The following is a 22,720-nucleotide window of genomic DNA, read 5'->3' as shown; positions in this document are numbered from 1 at the left end:
AGCACGTCACTTCTTTCAGCGTTTTTGCAGTGTTTTTCACCCATTGGCTTGAATGGGTGTTGAAAAACCGCAGCAAAAATGCAGGTATCATTATTTGCAGCATTTTTTTCTGCAGAAAAGTAATGGGGGCACTATGCACAAAGAGACACAAGTTAGCCCAAAAAAACGCACCGAAAACGCAACAAAACCTGTGTTTTTGGATCAGCTTCTTTCCTGCCAAGAAATCTGGTTTTGCTGCAGCAAAAAAGCAGCAAAAACACCCAGTGTGAACTTACCCTTAGGGACTATTCTAGACAGGGAGATGTGTAGTGTATTTTATAATTAAGCCAATTACAAAAAGTGGTTACGGTGTAAAGATAGATATTTAGAAAGGATATTTTGGGGACCTGACCTCCTCTTTAAACCTACAAGCTATAGATTAAAAAGGGGCTTTTGAAGCCTTATTTTTAGTTTCAAAAACATCGAAATCTTTTAGTCATCTGGGAAATTCTAGGAAAATGGCATGCAGACGTTGTTCTACAGAGGCAGGCTTGCTGGGGATGTCTATGGAGCGCCCTGCAACCAGTCCTAGTCCGGTATGAAGCAGATCTGGTGGGATTGTGGAGTGGCCCTTTCTCTATGGGAGCCAATCAGCACTGTATTATCCAGAATTTGTAAATATAAAAAATATAAAAGCAAACCAGACTTGTTAATGTTCAGTTTGGATGATTTCCACTATAGTTTATAAAAGTTACTAACCATTGTGTAATGGTCACAAGAATGAACATTGCTTATTGGAGACCAAAACAGTTTGTTCATTCTATTAGTGACTTCAACAATTAATGAACGTTGTCAACCTATAAATATGACATACAACAACAAATATCCAACATGATGTTTATTGGTTCAATAGTAACCTTAAATAATTTAAGGGAAAGGATTACGCAGAAAATTCATTTAAAAGAAGACCTGATTAGGGGTGAATCCTGATTACACGTGTATACAAATTATCCAAAGTGTTATATATTGATGTATGTGGAGGTATAATAATAATGCGCTTGTTCTTGTGTTTTGTTCAGAAACAATTATGTAACCATTTCCAAGTCTGCTGTGGTTCCTCAGCCTGCTCCATCTTCATACACAGAAATGCAGCAAGTTGCCATGTATTGTAAGGACAAGCTTTTCTGTGAGGATTCTGAGATGTCGCTAGAAGAATTTAGAGCAATTGTCTACAAAAAGAAGCATGAGCAGCGGAGGAAGATGCAACAGTGGGGTAACCTCCGAGTCCATTTTACATTTCAGATGCTTCTAAATATGTTTGCATTTCATCCGCTGTGGCAGTCTGCAATGTTAGGTCTTTAGTGCATCCTGAATAATTGCACACAAAACCCAAAATATTGGAAACTAAATAGAATATCTTGCTGTGCATTACACCATCTGCTAAGTGTTTCTGCATGTAAAAGTGCCACTTGTCCGGGAGAGTGCTGTATGGTCACTGGAGGATTCTTTACCTCTTGGCTTTTGTGTAGAAAGATCCAAGTAATCATTATTAAGGATATGAGTGCTGTATAAGAAACTAAAAGGTAGAAATTGTTTAATTTCCGCTAAACTGTAACCTGCCAGTCTTACTAGATCATGCAGAAGCGGTTTTAGGTTTAGATCGCTGTGTCCACGTGTGCCCTGTTAGTCTTTGTGTATTTTATTTTCCGAGCCAAGATCCTGTACCCGACAGGTCCAGACAGACGGAGCCAAGCTGTACATTATTTCCATCTGGCGTTGGTAACAGCTGATCAGCAGGAGTGTTGGGGGTCGGACCCTCACCAATCTAAGTATTGGTCATCATTATTATAGTACTGGACGGTTTCCTTAATAAGGATTCCACATCCCTTTTGACAACCATCACAGATCTGCATATATCTCTACACATAACTGCACATAAGTATGTTTTGTTTCCTTGACATGTTTAAGGTGGTAACTAATCAGTTTCAATAAAATTTTCATGTATTCATTATCAGAAGAAGAAAAGAAATACATGAAGTCTAAAGAGGAAGCTGTCCGCCATGAGCATATGCTAAAAGAAAAGATGGAACAACTAAACAATTTGCTAAATGTGCAAGAATCCACGAGTCTGACCTCTCCAGAACCGAGTAAACTGGTGAGTATAGATGGTATTCCGACCAGTCTAAATTGTCACTTCTGCTTGTCTTCTTTCGTCTTGTTCACTTCATATCACTGCAGCCTACAATTGTCTTTACATTTTGTATAGAAGTGTCTACTTTTGACCGTCACTTTTGCTATAAGACTATGCTCACAGCCTTTTTCAGCGGCCAAAACTTGCTCTCTTGACAGTAAAAATACTGCGTTGAAAACTGATTACGTGTTTAACTTGTCTACAGTTAAAGTTTGTTTTTTTTCTTCAAAAATGCAGCTAATCGTCTTGGCACTTCATAGGAAAAGGATGCCTATTGCGTTCAAGCAAAAACGCTTCTCCGTGCTCTGGAACCACAGGGGCATTGATGGCATTGAGCTGTTTCTTCTTTCATTGTCTTTGCTCATCACTCTCTATAGGTGAAAAAACAAGGCAAAAACTCTGAATCAACATATTGCAGATTTAAACAGTTTTCGAAATCTGTCAGGGAAAAAAGCGCTTGAGATTTCTAAAATCTCAGCCTTTTCTGGTATTGTAAGAAGCAGCTTTAATTTGCTTTAAAAAAAAAAAAATGCAACCTGTGAACATTGAAAAAGGGTCCACCAACAATGGGTTGATCATGAGTCTTCTGTCTCATCTAGGGGCCCCTAGCGATCATTAGTAGCGTGGGTGAACTTGGCAATAAGTGTACAACTGTCCCAGCAGCACCACCATAGTGTTGGTGGATCAGGGGGTGAAGTAGAGACCAACACATGTATACGATAGATGTGATGTAGTGTATTTGTAATAACTTATTAGAAAGGTGAAGCTGGCATCTGTATATGTGAAAGCTACGTGTTATCTACCATTCCAACCAGATCCTCTGTGGTGGTTTATGCAAGGTTTATTAGTAAATAATTAACCGGTTGCGACAAATTTGCAGCTATGTTCCGTAACTGATCAAATCCTTTTTGGTCTCTGATTTGTCAGAAACATTTGGAATAACAACCACCAGATTCCATAATATGAATAATCCGCACCATGGCTGTATGCAGTCCTAGCTGTGATGGCGTTTCTCTGTATTTCCCATATATCTCCAATTATTCTACATCAATGGCCTGGTCATGAACTGACTAGTAATATATTTCCTCAAAAGATTCAGAGCCGCGCTATTTACTGTTGGGGTGGAAACTTCTAAAGAATAAAGACAGTGCTGTGTAGTTTTTTTTTTCCACCTGCCTAAATCTTTTTCGAAACACCAAGAATAAAGCACCGTTGAGGACTATAGATACAGAGGGCAGTCAAGGAAACTTGGTGCAGCCAATGAAGACATGCATCAAAATGTCCAGCAGTGGCTTCAGCTCAGACTAGTGGGGCCCAGTTAGAACAATCTACTGTGCTGCCACAATTGGTCTTCATGGATGCCGAGAAGCATACCTTTGACATGGAAACAAGGCCAAGTGACTGAAAACATGCAGGAAAACATAGGAGCTGGGGTGCAGAAAAATGGCAGCAGCTTCTCTAGGCTAATGAGTAAAAAGAAGAAAATATTTGGCCGTCGCAGAAGGAAGGTTGAATCGCCAAAAGGCTGCAAGGCAGTAAAATAATAAGTGTCTGCGCACAACCGTGAAGTGATGTTGCAAGTTTAGGGCTCCATTTCAACAGCAAATAGAGTTGGGATTGGGTCAAGGTTAATTGTGTCCTTAATGCAGAGAAATAAAGGCAGATACATACTTATTCATTATATATTAAGGGAGGTGTCTGGCTCCACTTTTTTTAATTTTTTTATGAGTTCTGGAAGTCATCATGGAGTCTCTGTGTTTAATTTGAAGAAACTGAAGGATCTGCACAATTCTACATTAATGAATCTGTGGTTATTTTTCCAAGATGACACTCGGCGGCACACCTGTTTTTACGCTGCCACTACTCATCAAATACACTGGCGGTGATGAGTCCCCAAAATGTTACTGTCAGACAATCAAAAGGTCACACTCTCTCTGAAGAGCTATTGGATTCTTTTAGGTCACACAGAGTCAAACTTATTAAAGATTTTAACCTTTTAATATAAAAATATAAAAAATATACAGTGCTTACAATAAACATAAATAAAAAGAGGTAAAAATAAAACAACATATGTTAAACAATTAAGGTAAAAAGGGGCAAATAATAAATACTTTAACATTTCCAGACCATAAGCTCCTATTTCCAGTATGACCTGGATTGGTCTCTTTAAACAATGCTCTCTTAATCAATCGTCTCTTTAGAACAACTCAGCACAGACGGCGACAACCGTGGCACACGCTGCAAACAACGTTTCCTGCAGCGGTGCTCCAGGTGCGCCGAACGTCTGTGGAGAAAATCTAATCTACGATTAGATCTAAGATTTCGTCCATTATAAGTTCATGCTTAAAACATACAACTCTGCCCTTCACCTCTCCAAACAAACCTATTTCAACACCATCATCACTTCACTGTCCAATAATCCGAAACGTCTCTTTGACACTTTTCATTCCCTACTCAACCCAAGAGTGCAGGCCCCAACCACGGATCTCCACACTGACGATCTGGCCAATTACTTCAAAGAAAAAATTGATCATATCCGACAGGAAATTATCTCCCAGTCCCCTCATACCATGCACTGTCCTCCCTCCCCCACTGCATCTAGTTCACTCTCTGACTTTGAACCAGTTACAGAAGAAGAAGTAATCAGGCTCCTTGCATCTTCTTGCCCGACCACTTGCACCAGTGACCCAATTCCATCACATCTCCTACAGTCCTTTTTCCCTGCTGTCACCTCTCACCTAACAAAAATATTCAACCTTTCTTTCTCTTATGGTATCTTTACCTCCTCATTTAAGCATGCCGTCATACATCCATTACTTAAAAAACCATCCCTCGACCAAAATTGTGCCGCTAATTATAGACCTGTCTCTAATCTTCCCTTCATCTCCAAACTCCTTGAACACCTGGTCCACTCACGTCTTATCCGCTATCTCTCGATAACTCTCTACTCGACCCTTTTCAATCTGCTTTCCGCTCTTTACACTCTACTGCAACCACCCTCACTAAAGTCTCTAATGATCTACTAAGCGCTAAATTTAATGGTCACTACTCCATGCTAATTCTCTTGGATCTCTCCGCAACATTCGATACTGTGGATCATCAGCTCCTCCTCACTATGCTCCGCTCCATCGGCCTCAAGGACACCATTGTCTCCTGGTTCTCCTCCTATCTCTGACCTTTCTTTCACTGTATCTTTTGCTGGTTCCTCCTCCTCTCACCTTCCCCTTAAGGTACCTTCACACTGAACAACTTTCCAACGAGAACGACAACGATCCGTGACGTTGCAGCGTCCTGGATAGCGATATCTTTGTGTTTGACACGCAGCAGCGATCTGGATCCCGCTGTGATATCGTTGGTCGGAGCTAGAAGGCCAGCACCTTATTTCGTCGTTAGGTCGGTGTGTATCGTCGTGTTTGACAGCAAAAGCAACGATGCCAGCAATGTTTTACAATGGTAACCAGGGTAAATATCGGGTTACTAAGCGCAGGGCCACGCTTAGTAACCCGATATTTACCCTGGTTACCATTGTAAAAGTAAAAAAAAAACACTACATACTCACCTTCTGATGTCTGTCATGTCCCCCGGCGTCCGCGCTGCTGCTCAGAGCTTCCTGCACTGAATGCGTCATGAGGCCCACACAGCCTCCCCATATAGTGCATGAGGCCCACACAGCCTACCCATATACTGCATTAGTCCCACAGCCTCCCCATATACTGCATTAGTCCCACAGCCTCCCCATATAGTGCATGAGGCCCCACACAACCTCCCCATGTACTGCATGAGCCCCACACAACCTCCCCATATACTGCATGAGCCCCACACAGCCTCCCCATATACTGCATGAGGCCCCACACAACCTCCCCATATACTCCATTAGTCCCACAGCCTACCTATATATTCTGCATGAGGTCCCACACAGCCTCCCTATATATACAACATGAGGCCCCACACAGCCTCCCTATATACAGTTAGGTCCATATATATTTGGACAGAGACAACATTTTTCTAATTTTGGTTATAGACTTTACCACAATGAATTTTAAACAAAACAATTCAGATGCAGTTGAAGTTCAGACTTTCAGCTTTCATTTGAGGGTATCCACATTAAAATTGGATGAAGAGTTTAGGAGTTTCAGCTCCTTAACATGTGCCACCCTGTTTTTAAAGGGACCAAAAGTAATTGGACAAATTCAATAATTTTAAATAAAATGTTCATTTTTAGTACTTGGTTGAAAACCCTTTGTTGGCAATGACTGCCTGAAGTCTTGAACTCATGGACATCACCAGACGCTGTGTTTCCTCCTTTTTGATGCTCTGCCAGGCCTTCACTGCGGTGGTTTTCAGTTGCTGTTTGTTTGTGGGCCTTTCTGTCTGAAGTTTAGTCTTTAACCAGTAAAATGCATGCTCAATTGGGTTGAGATCAGGTGACTGACTTGGCCATTCAAGAATATTCCACTTCTTTGCTTTAAAAAACTCCTGGGTTGCTTTGGCTTTATGTTTTGGGTCCTTGTCCATCTGTAGTATGAAATGACAACCAATCAGTTTTGCTGCATTTGGCTGGATCTGAGCACACAGTATGTCTCTGAATACCTCAGAATTCATTCGGCTGCTTCTGTCCTGTGTCACATCATCAATAAACACTAGTGACCCAGTGCCACTGGCAGCCATGCATGCCCAAGCCATCACACTGCCTCCGCCGTGTTTTACAGATGATGTGGTATGCTTTGGTTCATGAGCTGTACCATGCCTTCGCCATACTTTTCTTTCCTTCATTCTGGTACAGGTTGATCTTGGTTTCATCTGTCCAAAGAATGTTCTTCCAGAACTGTGCTGGCTTTTTTAGATGTTTTTTTAGCAAAGTCCAGTCTAGCCTTTTTATTCTTGACACTTATGAGTGGCTTGCACCGTGCAGTGAACCCTCTGTATTTACTTTCATGCAGTCTTCTCTTTATGATAGATTTGGATATTGATACGCCGACCTCCGGGAGAGTGTTGGTCACTTGGTTGGCTGTTGTGAAGGGGTTTCTCTTCACCATGGAGATTATTCTGCGATCATCCACCACTGTTGTCTTCCGTGGGCGCCCAGGTCTTTTTGCATTGATGAGTTCACCAGTGCTTTCTTTCTTTGTCAGGATGTACCAAACTGTAGATTTTGCCACTTCTAATATTGTAGCAATTTCTCGGATGGTTTTTTCTGTTTTCGCAGCTTAAGGATGGCTTGTTTCACCTGCATGGAGAGCTCCTTTGACCGCATGTTTACTTCACAGCAAAACCTTCCAAATGCAAGCACCACACCTCAAATCAACTCCAGGCCTTTTATCTGCTTAATTGAGAATGACATAACGAAGGGATTGCCCACACCTGTCCATGAAATAGCCTTGGGGGCAATTGTCCAATTACTTTTGGTCCCTTTAAAAACAGGGTGGCACATGTTAAGGAGCTGAAACTCCTAAACCCTTCATCCAATTTTAATGTGGATACCCTCAAATGAAAGCTGAAAGTCTGAACTTCAACTGCATCTGAATTGTTTTGTTTAAAATTCATTGTGGTAATGTCTATAACCAAAATTAGAAAAATGTCTCTGTCCAAATATATTTGGACCTAACTGTATACTGCGTGAGGACCCACACAGCCTCCACATATATTGCACGAGGCCCCCACAGCCTCCCCATTTGCACCGTGTCACCCCACAGCCTCCCCATGCCCATCATGTCAACCCCACAGCTTCCCCATGCCCATCCAAAAAAAAAAAAAAAAAAAAAGCACCACATACTCATCTCAGTCCCGTTCCCCTGCGCTCTGCTTCTGCTCCTGTCTGTGTATCCAGTGTTCTGACTCTCCGCAGTACACAGCTGACACAATGAAATGACGTCATCGCATCAGCTGTTTCACATGCTGATTGGTGGAGGTAGTGGCCGGAGGCCCCTCCTTCATCAATGCAGTTAGCGTGGATATAGACAGTGGAGACTTCAGGCGGGCATGGTGCGGCCCGTGGCCCACGGATGTCTCAGTCCGGCCCATGGGCCGCAATTTGCCCAGGTCTGGTCTAATCACATCGCGCCTTGGTCCTTTGCTCTCCCTTCTATTCTGGCTTTTCTCCACGAGGGACTTGACCCTGGCCTTGCTCTTAGTTCGCTAAAGGGCCAGGTGTCAGCACTTTCCATTCTTTTTCAGAAGAACTTATGCTCCCGTCCTCTAGCCAGAACATTTCTTCAGGGGGTAGCGCATGCCGCGCCACTTTACCGGATACCCGTGGACCCCTGGGACCTCAATTTAGTCTTGAAGACCCATGAGAGTTTTCCCTTTGAACTGCTTTGGGATGTCTCTCTGTCTGTTCTGTCTTGGAAGGTGGTGTTTCTTGGCCATCACCTCCATTAGTCCCGTCTCTGAGTTGGCGGCTCTTTCCTGTCACTCCCCTTTTCCTGGTTCTCCACAGGATATGGGGGTTTTGCGGCCTTGACCTTCTATCCTTTCCAAAGGTGGTGTTCGCCTTTCACCTAAATGAGGATATTGTCCTCCCTTCCTTTTGTCCGGCTCCTTCTCATCCTCTGGAGCGTTCACTGAACAGGTTAGACTTGGTCAGGGTAGTGTGGGTCTATCTGGCTAGGACCCGGACCCCTTTCGGAAGACACTGTGTCATTCCTGAGGGTTCACGTGGAGGCCTTCCGGCCTCCAAGGCTACGATTGCTCGCTGGATCATGACGGCAATTTTGGAGGTATACCGGGTCAAAAACAGAGTGCCTCCCCCTGGATTTAATGCACACTCTACCCGGGCAGTGGGCACCTCCTGGGCAGTATACCATAGGGCCTCCGCCCTGCAATTTTGCAAAGCGGCAACCTGGTCTTCCATCCACACGTTAGTCAAATTTTACAGGGTCCATACCTACGCTTCGGCGAACGCCAGCCTAGGTAGAAGGATCTTACAGGTTGCAGTGGCTAGTTCTCTGACCTGAACGGAGTTTCTACTGTTCCTTCCCTAGGGACTGCTTTGGGATGTCCCGAGGTTTCCTGTGTCCCCCAATCAAGCGATGGAGAAAACAGGATTTTTGGTTACTCTCCGTAAAATCCGTTTCTCTGAACCTTCATTGGGGGACACAGCACCCTCCCATGTTTAACAGCTCTGTTTACTGTATTGTATTGTTATGTTTGGGTTATGTTTGTTTCTTTTACATGTTGCTTCTCCTACTGCTTTCTCACTAACTGATTAACATAGTGCCAGTCGGTGGGGTGTACACTGCTGAGGAGGAGCTATTTTTTTGTGCATAGTGTCAGCCTCCTAGTGGCAGCAGCATACACCCATGGTTTCCTGTGTCCCCCATGTAGGCTCCACGAAACAGATTTTATGCTGAGTAACCAAAAATCCTGTTATTTCTGCACAACAAAACCTTTTTTCTAAGAAAGTATAAAGGATTATATGAAACTGACAATATTAAAAAAAAATGTTTTCCCTCTACTGCTACAGGAAAGGTGATACCTGTATGGTTGCTGGGGGTCAGTTTGCCCCATAGACTCCTAGGCTCCATTCAGACTACCGTACTTATCACGGTCCTGTAAGTGAGAACTGGGCGCTCAGGGGTCACTGAGCAGTGGGCCCTTCATCAAGCTCTCATTTACCCCAGGATAGGTGATAATTGGTTGGGATAAAAAAGAAGAGTCTGGCATATTAGTAGAACACCATAGCATAATGTATTTAAGATTTCAGCAGATTATAGTATTAATTGTAGGTTATATATTTTCCTAACCTGCACTGTTTTGTTAAATTACAGATGCAGCCTGTTCCTGCACATCCTGGATTGGTGGTATCGTTGGGTCCAGATACTGCAGATCTCTTGCCACAGACCTCACCATCTCTTGGAATTTTCTTGAAAGCTTGTGCTGGAGCCCAGCTATCAATGCTTTCAGCTCCAGATCAGCATTTTGGCTCCATTCTGCACAGACCCGATCCTAGATCCCAACAGTCTGCGACTGAATCATTGGCTGACAGCGTGTTCATCAAGCCCACTGCACTGCTGGAGAGGTCATCATCTACTATTCATGGCTCGCCAAAACCTTTGTAAGTTAATTGTATTATTAAAATAATGATTTTTTTCTTATTATTTTTAATGTTGAAAGTCATTGTTATTATTTATTTTTTTTAAAGGGGTCCCAATCATAGTATCCTAAAATTACAGCCTGGAGTGAGAGAAAGTAAGTTTAGTCTCTGTACTTAATTTCCTTCATTTGTCGGTTTTGTGCAAATGGTAAAATCTGTCTTCTTGAATACTTCTATTTATCAGTATGTTTTCTAAATAATTATGTAATGCATCTTTTATTTATTTTGTAGATAATATAATGGGAAATGTGTCTGGTTTAGCAAATACATCGCATGTCACTCCTAACACATCACTAGGATTTGTGCAAGCAACGCCATCCAAAGTCCTTCCATCACCCACTGTTAACACAAAGGAAGCATTGGGTAAGAGTGTTACTGAGAAGAGCCAGACTGACTGTACTATTTATCTCTTTACATTTCTTGCAAACGTGGGAATTGAGCAAGACCTATCCTAAATAACTTGACAGGTGGGAAAACTCTGCTAAATGGCAGCTATTTTAAAGGGGTTTCCAATTTCACATAACACTGAGCCAAGAGCTTGAACTTCTTGTGGGGGGGGGAAAATAATTGCAAAACCAACCTTACTGATGGCTGCTTCCGCGCTACTGATGTTCAGGGCCACGGCTGTAGCGGTGACAGAACCAAGCCATGGCTCGGCAGTCTGGTGCAGGCTCGGCAGTCTGGTGCAGTCTCCCCTGCATGGTCGCTGACATTGATTGCCTGCACGGTGCTGTTAATGTGGTGATACTGGTGCTAGTGTGCTAAAACAAAAATGATATGGGGAGGTGATGCTGGCGCAGCAGTCAGGCTGATTTTATTGTTTTTAGGCTATTGAACGGCATTAACAAATACCAGTGTAAAATAGTAATGCTGTATTATGTTTTTTACTGGGATTTCCAACAGCCCATTCCTCTAAACACATCGCCCTTCCCAGCACACTATAAACAGGATAGCCTTACACTCCATTTTCTCATCTTTACTTAATCTGAGCATTTGTTATCTGCAGGTTTCATAATGGACATCTTCCAGACTTCCACTGTACCTGATGATGAAGAGGATGACCTTCAGTGTGAAACTACTGATCCAACAAAGCCAGATATTGAGACACTGTGTCGAAATGAAAGTAAGTTTTATGACAGCTGCTAAGATTACCAGTAGCCTGTATATTTTAATACAAATCCTACAGGGCATCACTTCAACCTGCCGATCCCAGATACTGGTGACTTTCCACATTAATATGGAATGTACAATAATTATATAATCAAGTCCTTATCCAATTATAGAATGCACTGGTCTCCTACCTTTCTCACCTTAAGAGGCACGTTTAGCTCTTGAGAGATGCTCATGAGCCACATCCAAAGCTCCCCAATAGCGATGCCCAAAGCCCCCTATTAACAGTAAAAGGCCATCCAAAGCGTTCCTGCCGTTCTGCCTTATAGGCCGTATTCTTACATCTGGTGGTTACTACTTTCCACCCATTCTGTGGAGCACTACATCCACGCTATCACATCCAGCTTCCATCAGCCTTGTAACTGGCAGTGTTATCCTATTACCGCCACATCTAGTATATGTGCATCCAGATCTGCTGGTCAGTGCAAGGCTACTCCCAGAAATCACCATCTGGAGACTGCCAGCTTGGTGGTTTAGCATTCATCTATGTATCGTAGATGGCCACGAGCCACATCATGGGCCTGCAAGCCACAGGTTGGGCACCCATAATCAAAAGCATAACTGACCAAGTTAAAGCCACTTGTATGGCGTTCAAAGATGGCATATGTTCTCTTCAGCCTCTTGTCTTGTTGGTAAAATTTAAGCCGTTTTTTAATTTTTTTGCTCTTACAATGTTCTTTACAGTCACTACAAAGTCTACCAGAGGAGGTCTGGAATTCCTGAGTACGGCTGTTTCTTTACCTTCTGCTTTTTGTATCTTTGAAGATGATGCAGCTAAACGAAACAGGTGAGTTGTGAGATGACAAAAATGTACATTTTTAAACATTCACTTAGCTGATCAATCTGAGCAAATAGCAAGTTTTTCTTGCTCATATCTGTGTCTTTCTCTGTCGCTCTCGCCATGCTGTCTCGCCTCCCTTAGCACTTTCTGGTTATGCTAATGCCCATTCCCTTTCTTTTTCAGCACTACTCATTTGAATCCAGTAGAATCCAGAACATTTGGCGAGTGTTCTGTTCTCAAACCGGCTCCTGAAAATGTAATTATTTGCACCATTTGTTACCATAGTTGTCATTAAAATTAATAATTATTGCTTGTCAAAACTTGCTCTCTTGGGGTGCTGCCTAAATGTGTCTCCATTAAATGTTCAACAAAGTTAGTTTTATTCACTAAAAACGCTGCAAAATGTTTTTTGCAGCATTTTTATGTATTGCAGAGAACTGACAGATTTAAAAAATAAATAAATAAAAAAAAAATAACACTGCAGTTCTCAAATTTAGTTTGAAAATAAAAGAAAAGCCTTTAACACCTTCACGACCTTGGGATTTTCCGTGTTTGCGTTTCTGTTTTGCTTTCCTTCTTCCCAGAGCCATGACTTTTTTTTTTCTTTTCTCCATTTTTCCTTCAAAAAGGAAGGTCTAGTTTATTGCGGGACAAGTTGTAGTTTTAAACACCTTTGGTACTATGATTGTCTAGTCTATAGGAAAGTGGGGGGTAAAAATCCAAAATTGTGGAAGGGGGGGTGGGGGTGTTTGTGTTTTTATTTTTATGGTTGACCATGTTCACTAAATGGTAAAACTCACCGGCCATTATCATTCCCCAGGTCATTACGAGTTCAGAGATGCCAAACCTGTATAGGTTTTGTTTTGTTATTTATGTAGGGGAAAAAATCCAAAGTTTCTGTGTTTAAAAAAATAAACAAAACTTAGCCTCAGATCCCGAAAAATGGCGTTTGAGGACTTATTTTTTGCACGCTGAGCTGACATTTTTATTGCTCCCATTTTGGGGTAGATGCAACATTTCGATCGCCTGTTAATGCATTTTATTGCAATACTGCAGCAACCGGAACACCTTAATTCTGGTATCTTGATTTTTTTTTTCCCTTGTTTTTAGTGATCAGCGAATAGCATTGTTGCTCGGGTCTTCCTGAGCACGCTTGGGTGATCTCCGAGAATTTTGATGTGCTCGGAAATTTAGTTTTCCTCACCGCAGCTGCATGATTTACGGCTGCTGGACAGCCTGAGTACATGTGGGAATTCCGTAACAAGCAGGCATTCCTCACATGTATTCAGCCTGGCTAACAGCCATAAATCATGCAGCTGCAGGGACGAAAACTAAATCTCCGAGCACTAACAAATACTTGGAGATGACCCAAGCGTGCTCCGGAAAACCCGAGCAACGAGTTTACTCGCTTATCACTACTCGTTATGACTTTTACCCATCAGATTATTTTGTTTTATAGCTTGATAGATCGAACATTTCTTAACTTGGCGATACCAAATATGTGTTTTTTTATTTTATTTTGAAAGGGCAAAAAAGGGGTGATTTGAACCTTTTTATATTTTAAACACTTTTTTTTTCTACTTTTTTACTGACTTCAGTAGTCTCCTTAGGAGACTTGAAGCTGTGATCTTCCAATCGCTTGTGCTAAACATAGAAGGGCTTCAGCCCGATATGTAGCAAAAATCATCATCTGTTATCAACGTCGGCAACGGGTCGGCGTCCATAGCAGATCAGCAGTGATGAGCACGGTGGTCTTCTGCAGATTCCTGATTGTCATGCAAAGCTGTCAGTGCCCTGCGATCATGTGACATGGGCAGGATTAGTGACGCGCGTCTGATAAACGCAAGTTGAATGCCGCTGTCAGAGACTGACAGCAGCATTTAACTAGTAAATACGTACTAGTAACTAGTATAGACGTAGGTGGATCGCAGTTCCACCCGCGGATGTTAGGGGGCACATCAGCTGTCATGTGCTGGAAAAAGATGCAGACTCAGCTTGGGGGCCTGCATCAAAGGAAGAGACGTGACATATGCATTTGCGTAATAGGTCGTGAAGGGGTTAATGTGCATAACATAAGCTGCAAAACTTCTGCATGTCAACATAGCCTTACAGTTGCCTAATGTAAAAGATTAACTCCTTCTGCCCATAACGATTTTTTTTTAAATTTTAAATTTTTTTCGTTTTTTTTCCTTCCCATCTTCCAAGAGCCATAACTTTTTATTTTATAGTCTCGTTAGACTTGAAGCAGCGATTGTCCGATTGCCTGTGCTATACTTCAAAACTGCTATGTACAGCAAAAATCACTATCTGCTATGAATGTCAATGGGCTAGCATTCACAGGAATATCATGATCAAAGGCTCAGTGGTTCTTCTGCAGACGTTCAGCTGTTATCAGTGCCCCGGGATCACGTGACGTGCCAGTGGGTGGGACTTGTGGCCCACTTCCCGCCGGCGCATGTTAAATACGAAATGCTCCTGTTGCTGCTACCTTGGTGCTCCTGGAATGCCCAACTACAGGCTGAGTTTCACAGGAATCAAAGTGGTTCACTACATACTGTAATACAAAATAAAGAATGAATTAACCCGCAGTGAAGAGAATAAAATATAAACGCCAAAATTGTGTTTTTTCAGTCAACCCACTTAAAAAAAGACAACTACAAAAGGATCGAAACGTATGAACCTAAAACTGGTATCAATTAAAGGGAACCTGTCACCCCCAAAATCGATGGTGAGGTAAGCCCACCATCATCAGGGGCTTATCTACAGCATTCTGTAATGCTGTAGATAAGCCCCCAATGTTACCTAAAAGAGGAGAAAAAGAGGTTAGATTATACTCACCTAGGATTATACTCACCTCTTTGACCCGTCCCGGCACCTGCGCACTGCAGTACTTTGCTCTGCCCTCAACAGGGCAGACAAAGTAGGCCTGCGCCGTGAAGACCAGAAGAGGACGTCATGGAATGAAGATGAGAGGCCCCGGACCGCGAGGCCCATCGGACCCGGACCGCAGCGGGACCGCCCCTGGGTGAGTATAATCTAACCTCTCTTTCTCATCTTTCAGGATACATGGGGGCTTAGCTACAGCATTACAGAATGCTGTAGATAAGCCCCTGATGACGGTGGGCTTACCTCGCCATCGGTTTTGGGGGTGACAAGTTCCCTTTAAAGAGTCAGCTTGAGATGCAATAAACAGGCCCTTGCCCTCCCATAGCTCGATAAATGGAAAGTAAAAACATATATGAATGTTGGGACATGGTAAAGAATTAAACTGACCTGGAGAATCGTGCTTCTAGGTCATCAGAGAATAAGCACTGCTAAAACAAAACTAAAAAAACTATTGCAGAGTTGAATTTATTTATCTTTCGTCCCAAACCTTTTGTGCAGACGGGGTTGCTGACTGGCGTAACATTTCTGGCGAGGCGCACACCACTGATGCGCCACTTTCATCCTAGTGAATGTGGCTCTTCTTATTCCTGCACGACCCTTACTAACGCTGGAATATAAAACGCCGGTGTCAGTGAATCTGAGCCAGAGTGTTCCCAGGACAGTCGGCGTTCTGTAAAATGCTCTTAGTGCCCGTGGGTGCGATTGCTCTTTCTGATTGGTGCCCTGAACGTGTGTGGCTTTTGGTAGATGACACGTATCATGCCTCTATCCACCAACCATGCGGCTACATGGAGGCTTTTTGTTCTAGGGCTCTGCTAGAGCTGCTACCTAACAGAATGGACTTGCTTGTCCCAACAAACACCCCATATCTTCGATACTTTGGCAGCTATACACATTGCTTAGGATAGCGGTAGCTGCAGTTGCTCGTCTCATGTTTTGAGCAATGAAATCTGTTACGATCTGTTATAATCTTTGAGGTCTAGAAACCTGGGCATTCTGAGGGGTTTTAATTCTATTCCTTTGTCTTCCTGACACATGTACTATTACTTCAGACTGACCTGGCAGGTAGTGGCTGTGATATACAGATAAGATTTGCCTATAACAATAGGCCCATTGCAGTTAACCATTTAAATGCTGCTGTCCATCTCTGGCAGCAGCATTTAAAGCACGTGGATCACAGCTAGCACGCACGACAGCTGTGGATCTGCTGAAGACCACCATGCCTGTCGTGACTTTGCGTCTATGAAGTCCAGCGTATGGCTGGCATTCATAGCAGTCCCTAATTTACTATATAAGGCAGCACTGTGGTGTTGAGTATATAGCACAAGCGATCAGACGACCCTAGGTCAAGTCGCTTAATAAGATTAATAAAGTGAAAAAAAAAGTTCATATTGCCCCCTCACTCCCCTTTTTTCCCCATTAAATATAAGGAAACTAAAATTACTTGTGGTCTGTGCCCATATTCTATTAAAATATAAAATTAATGATCCCAATCTGTAAATGCCGTTTTAAGAATAGAAATCGAAATGTCAGAACTGTGGTTGTTTTTGCTGTTGACACAACTCCATGAAAAAATGTAATAAAAAGCGATCAACTGAATTCCCTTGCAAAAAAACAAAATTAACTTTTTTTCTCTTCTTCTTCTCGATTACAGCATGAAGTAAGGATGGCAGAATCGCTGGTAAAAGATTGTACGATATGGGCTGCACAATGTAGCAAAACTCTGGCCTCTAGTCCAAACAGTACAAGTGACTTTTTACTTGCCGCTCAGCTGGCATCAACTCCTGCCAGCACCAAACAGCCTGAGCTTACTTGGAGGATTGTGGAAGACAAAGGTAGAATTGATGACCTGCCACTTAATCTGCAGCTACTTTTATTGCTGTGCTGTAACATATACTTGTTGTGATGCCGTTTTCTAGAGTGCTGTTATTACCAATATCACTCGCATTTGTAAGCACACGAGGGCTTTTCTGATGGCACATGACATGCTGTCTCCTTCCTAATCTACCTGCAGCATTGTCTAGCTAAAGCTCTTTTGGTAAATTCCCACCACTCCAGGATCGATGCTCCCTTGGCCTTCTTTCCTGGGTGCACTGACACTACAAAGCCCATTAATTAGCTGTACTGGTCACATGCGTGGTTCTTTTTAAACAGAGACCACTAGAGCTAGACCACCCCTTCCTGACGTGCAACATTCTTGTATGTAGTACACCAGGTGTGGGTGTATGGGGCATGCTGAGGAGCTTGAGCCTGCACCATGCCCAGCAGACGTCAACTGTGTTAGGGTGGTTTCACATCTGCGTCTCTGTGCGCAGCGTTTCATCCGCAGCAATCCAAATGCGTCATGTGTACCTATCTTTAATATGGCGTACGGAGGGACATGCGTTTGCATCAGTGCGCATGCATAGTTTCTCAGTGTGCGACGGGGTCTGGCGACCCAACATGTTGCATTTTTGGAAGCATCAAAAATCCGTCAAATATGCGTAGGCATGCAAATGAGTGCATTAAAAAAACGCATTACTGTCTATGGGAACGCATGCGTGTGTATGTCCCTGCATACGCATGTGTTTGATGCACTTGCGTACTTCGGACTGCGCATGTCCAGAAACTGACTGAGACACGCCCATTGAGACACGCCCCCCCCTGGAAATATCAAACGCATGCGCATAAAAACGCATGCAAAAACGCAGCAAAAATGTGTGCAAACACAGCTTTTCTTTTTTGCTGTCATGCGCAAGCTGATGTGGATAAACACTGCGTAAGCATGCATTTGCACGCATTTTTGCATACGTTTGCGCATGCAGATGATACTGCAGATGTGCACACAAACGCTAATGTGAACCTAGGCTTAAGGCCCCGTCTCACACAGCGACGCTGCAGCGATACAGACAACGATGCTGATCGCTGCAGCGTCGCTGTGTGGTCGCTGGGGAGCTGTCACACAGACAGCTCTCTCCAGCGACCAACGATCAGGGGAACGATTTCGGCATCGTTGAAACTGTCTTCAACGATGCCGAAGTCCCCCTGCAGCACCCGGGTAACCAGGGTAAACATCGGGTTACTAAGCGCAGGGCTGCGCTTAGTAACCCGATCTTTACCCTGGTTACCAAAAAAAACAAACAGTACATAATCACCATCTGATGTCCGTCAGGTCCCTTGCCGTCTGCTTCCTGCTCTGACTGAGCCGCCGTACAGTGAGAGCAGAGCGCAGCGGTGACGTCACTGCTGTGCTCTCACTTTACGGCCGGATCACAGTCAGAGCGGGAAGCAGACGGCAAGGGACCTGACGGGCAACAGATGGTGAGTATGTACTGTTTGGTTTTTTTTACATTTACGCTGGTAACCAGGGTAAACATCGGGTTACTAAGCGCGGCCCTGCGCTTAGTAACCCGATGTTTACCCTGGTTACCAGTGAAGACATCGCTGGATCGGTGTCACACACACCGATTCAGCGATGTCAGCGGGACCTCAACGACCAAAAAAAGGTCCAGGCCATTCTGACACGACCAGCGATCTCACAGCAGGGGCCTGATCGCTGGTACGTGTCACACATAGCGAGATCGCTACTGAGGTCGCTGTTGAGTCACAAAACTTGTGACTCAGCAGCGATCTCGCTATGTGAGACGGGGCCTTTATACAGCCAAAATCTGCATGTAACATTGATTTGGAGCTGTTAACCCATTAAACGCTGATGTCACACTATTATTTACGGAGCGCAGTCCCGGGAACACTCCTTTCTGGGGCCAGCAGAATGCTTTCATGGCTGCTCTGCTGATATGCATGTGAATCTAAGTGTGCTCGCTGTTAAAATGATTTCTCTCTATTTTGACTTAATATACATGTCAGAGGAGAGAGAAATGATGCCCCCTCCTCATCCAGACCCTCCCATCCCCTCCCCGATACCTCTACCATCCCTGGGCCGTCATGATCCGGCTCTCCGCACATGTTCCTGGAAAAAAAAACAATCGCGGACGCAAGCACAGTGCGCCTGCCGAGATCTGCCGGCAACAATAGGGAATTTTTCTTATTGGTTCCCTTTGATCACTGTGATAGACCCTATCACAGTGATCAAAAGAAAAAAAAAATAGTAAATCAAATCCCCCTTTGTCACCCTCTTAGTTAGATAAAGATTATAAAATATTTTTTTCCATTTGGGGTTAGGGTTGTGTTAGGGTGTTAGTTAGAATTAAACGGTTTTCAAAAGTAAAGGTTAAAAAAAAAAAAAAAAAATGCGGCTAGTGTTGAGTGCAATTGCTTGCTACTCGATTTTGCATCTGGTGCTCAGGTATGCACGGAGTATTGCAGATCACCGCATTTAATTATTTTTAGGGTGTCTAACAGCCAAGAAACATGCAGGGCTGGGACTTGAGCACCCACGATACTCTGTGCATACCCAAGCACCATGGAATAGCAACTACTTGGGCTCAACACCAATGACGATATATTAAATATGACAACCTAATGTTATCAAATTCTGTGTCATAATTGTGGGTTTAAAATGTTCCCTATATCCGTGAATAAAATCCTTGAGTGGTGTGGTTTACAAAATGGGGTAATTTGTGGGGGTTTCCTCTGTTTAGGCTAATTATTCCAGCAAATTTTACATTCAAAAAGTCAAATGGTTCTTTCCTTCCAAGCCCTGCCGTGCGCCCAAACAGTAGATTTCCCCCACAAGTAGGGTATCTGTAAACTCAGTAGAAATTGCACAACACATTTAGGGGTCCATTTTCTGCTTTTAACCTTGTGAAAATAAAAAAGTTTGGGACTAAAGTGAATTTATTGAGAAAAAATAAGTAAATGTTCATTTTTTTCCTTCCATGTTGCTTCAGTTCCTGTGAAGTAACTGAAGGGTAAATACACTTCTTGAATATGGTTTTGAGTAGAGATGAGCGAATTTGTATGGGTTCCCTCTTATTCGGCAAGCTATTACGCTTGCCGAACAAGCTGCAGAGGGAACCCTGCTTCCTGGATCGCCTGTTTGTTGGGCTCTCCATGCATGTGTCGTGACTGTCAAACAGCCGTTGAAGCATCCTAGAGTTATTACCACATAGTGATACTGGTCAGAATTGTAAAATTTGGCCTGGTCATTAAGGTCAAAACTGTCTCGGTCCCTAAGGGGTTAATATTTTTTAAAACTTTTTTTTTTTAAATTATAATAGTAAATCACTCTTTTACCGCCAAAACCAGTTTTCACCTTCACTTTTTAGCTTGGCATAATAGCTACCTACCAGTTATCCTTCTGGTTGGAGTTGGTCAGGGTTGTGATCATCCATATGAAATCATTGTAAGTCCAGTTAATCTTCGTGGTCTGGCATCATAATTTGGACTGATTGGCATTTAAGTTGGATAATCATTTAGGTTCCAGGTTATCCTTCTAGTGGAATTTGTAGCTTAGTCATGGCTAAGCTGAACAAACCAGTGTAAGTCCACTTGATCCTCCTGGTCTGGTGTCATAGGATGAACTGCTAAGCATTTAAGATGATAAACCTCTACATTTCGGTTTACTCTCCTAGTTGGAGGTGCTAGATGGACATGGCTGCGCTAAGTAGAATAAACCCACCGTAAGTCCACTTAAGGCTCCTAGTTGGAGTCATAAAATGGCCTTGTGGAGGCTAAGTGATTAAACTCTCAATGCCCGAACCTACTCTACTGGTATGGAGTGGTAACATGAACTTGACTGTCAAAAGTCCGGTGACACTACACCGATCTGTCGCCAATATGGGGGCTGATTAACCATCAATTTCCCCAGTCTACCTTCCCGGTATGGAGTGTCAAGATGAACTTCATTGTGCCAAGTCGGGTGGCACTATATCAATCTGCACTCCTAATGGAAGTGCAAGCTGGGACTCGCCAGTATGGGGCTGATAAACCATCAATATCCCAATCTATCATCTTAAAGGGAACCTGTCACCCCCAAAATTGAAAATGAGCTAAGCCCACCGGCATCAGGGGCTTATCTACAGCATTCTGTAATGCTGTAGATAAGCCCCCGATGTATGCTGAAAGATGAGAAAAAGAGGTTAGATTATACTCAACCAAGGGTGGTCCGGTCCGATGGGCGTCGTGGTCCGGGGCCTCCCATCTTCTTACAATGACGTCCTCTTCTTGGCTTCACGCTGCGGCTCCGGTGCAGGCGTACTTTGACCTGTTGAGGGCAGAGCAAAGTACTGCTGTGCTCAGGTGCCGGGAAAGGTCAAAGAGGCCCGACGCCTGCTCACTGCAGTACTTAATATATCGAGCATCTGAGGCCCACATAGCCTCCCCAGGGACAGCATCTGAGACCCACACAGCCTCCCCAGGTCCAGGATTTGAGGCCCACACAGCCTCTTCAGGGCCAGCATCTGAGGCCCACACATGCTCCTCAGGGCCAGCATCTGAGGCCCACACAGCCTCCCCAGGTCCAGGATTTGAGGCCCACACAGCCTCCCCAGGGCCAGCATCTGAGGCCCACACAGCCTCCCCATGTTCATGTTAAGACCCCCATAACCTCCACAATTCCATAAGACCCCCATAGCCTCCACAATTCCGTAAGACCCCCATAGCCTCCACAATTTCATAAGACCCCCATAGCCTCCCCATGTGCAGCCAAACATCCCATATACATAAATAATAAAACCCACATATTTGCCTTTCTCCCGTTCCCACAGTGATCTGCTCTGCTTCTGTCTCTGGTGCGGTGCACTGACTCTTCGCAGTACACAGCTGCATGACGTCATCGCGGCAGCTGCTTCACATGCTGATTGGTGGAGGAAGGATCTGGAGGCCCCTTTTCCATCAATGCAGTCAGCGTGTATGGAGAGTGACTGCGGAGACAGTGAGCGGGCGTGCGCGGTGCTGCCCGTGGTCCACTGTTTTCGGCCCCTCAGTTGTCTCGGTCTGCCATGAAAGAAAAGTTACAGCTCCTGGAACATGGGAGCAAAAAAAAAAAAAAAAAATTATAAAAAAAAAATTGCTCAGTCATGTAGGGGTTTAGTTGACCTCTCAAAAATGATGTACATCTGTTAAACCAAACTTCTTACTCTGGGTTTCGGGTAACTTGCTGCTTTCACTTTTCTAAGAATGTAAAAACTGTGGAAAATTCTTGTCTGATCAATGTATTTTGAAATGATTTTTGTTTAGAGGAAAATATTAGACTACTAGACTTGTAATTACTGCTAAAACATGTATATTTCACCTTTTAGAAAATGCAGTGACAACGGATGATGGATGTAACATGGGTTTAGACGATTCTGAGGACAAAATTGTACAGGCACACAAAAAAAAGAAACTAAGGTATTAAATACTGGTTTACATTTGCATATATAAATTGTATGTATCTCTATGTAAATATAGTGGCACGTAAAAGTTTAAAGGGAACCTACCACCCCGTTTTTAAAAAATTAGATAAAAATAGTGTGAAATAGGGGCAGAGCTGGGCTTTACATTAGGGCCTTTTCGGTGCCTTTACACCCCCGTTAGGCTGTCCAAATACCTTTGTGAAGTGGCCGTTTTCTGCTGTCACTCAAGTGGGTCAGGTCGGATGGGCGTGGTCACAGCGCTGTTTGTCCCCCAGGATCCTGCTCATCATTACGTTGGTGGCGTAGTGGTGTGCGCATGTCCAAAGAAGATCCACTGCCCAGGA

General features: G+C 43.6%; 1 protein-coding gene across 2 annotated transcripts in view; it reads left to right on the top strand.

Moving 5' to 3' along the window:
* BUB1 (BUB1 mitotic checkpoint serine/threonine kinase) overlaps positions 1 to 22,720 on the top strand; it is a 365,871-nt gene that overhangs the window by 49,449 nt on the left and 293,702 nt on the right. For both annotated transcript variants that reach the window (XM_077283132.1, XM_077283131.1), the window contains exons 5-14: positions 1,059 to 1,252; positions 1,995 to 2,134; positions 9,937 to 10,223; positions 10,311 to 10,357; positions 10,494 to 10,625; positions 11,269 to 11,385; positions 12,117 to 12,219; positions 12,397 to 12,469; positions 16,754 to 16,934; positions 22,281 to 22,371. In XM_077283132.1, the coding sequence (XP_077139247.1) occupies positions 1,059 to 1,252; positions 1,995 to 2,134; positions 9,937 to 10,223; positions 10,311 to 10,357; positions 10,494 to 10,625; positions 11,269 to 11,385; positions 12,117 to 12,219; positions 12,397 to 12,469; positions 16,754 to 16,934; positions 22,281 to 22,371 (1,365 nt within the window). The remainder of the gene's footprint in view (positions 1 to 1,058; positions 1,253 to 1,994; positions 2,135 to 9,936; positions 10,224 to 10,310; positions 10,358 to 10,493; positions 10,626 to 11,268; positions 11,386 to 12,116; positions 12,220 to 12,396; positions 12,470 to 16,753; positions 16,935 to 22,280; positions 22,372 to 22,720) is intronic.

The sequence above is a fragment of the Ranitomeya variabilis genome, chromosome 2, assembly GCF_051348905.1.
Source record: "Ranitomeya variabilis isolate aRanVar5 chromosome 2, aRanVar5.hap1, whole genome shotgun sequence".
NCBI lineage: Eukaryota > Metazoa > Chordata > Amphibia > Anura > Dendrobatidae > Ranitomeya > Ranitomeya variabilis.
The sequence above is the reverse complement of the archived record's forward strand: the minus strand, read 5'-3'. Positions and strand labels throughout refer to the sequence as shown.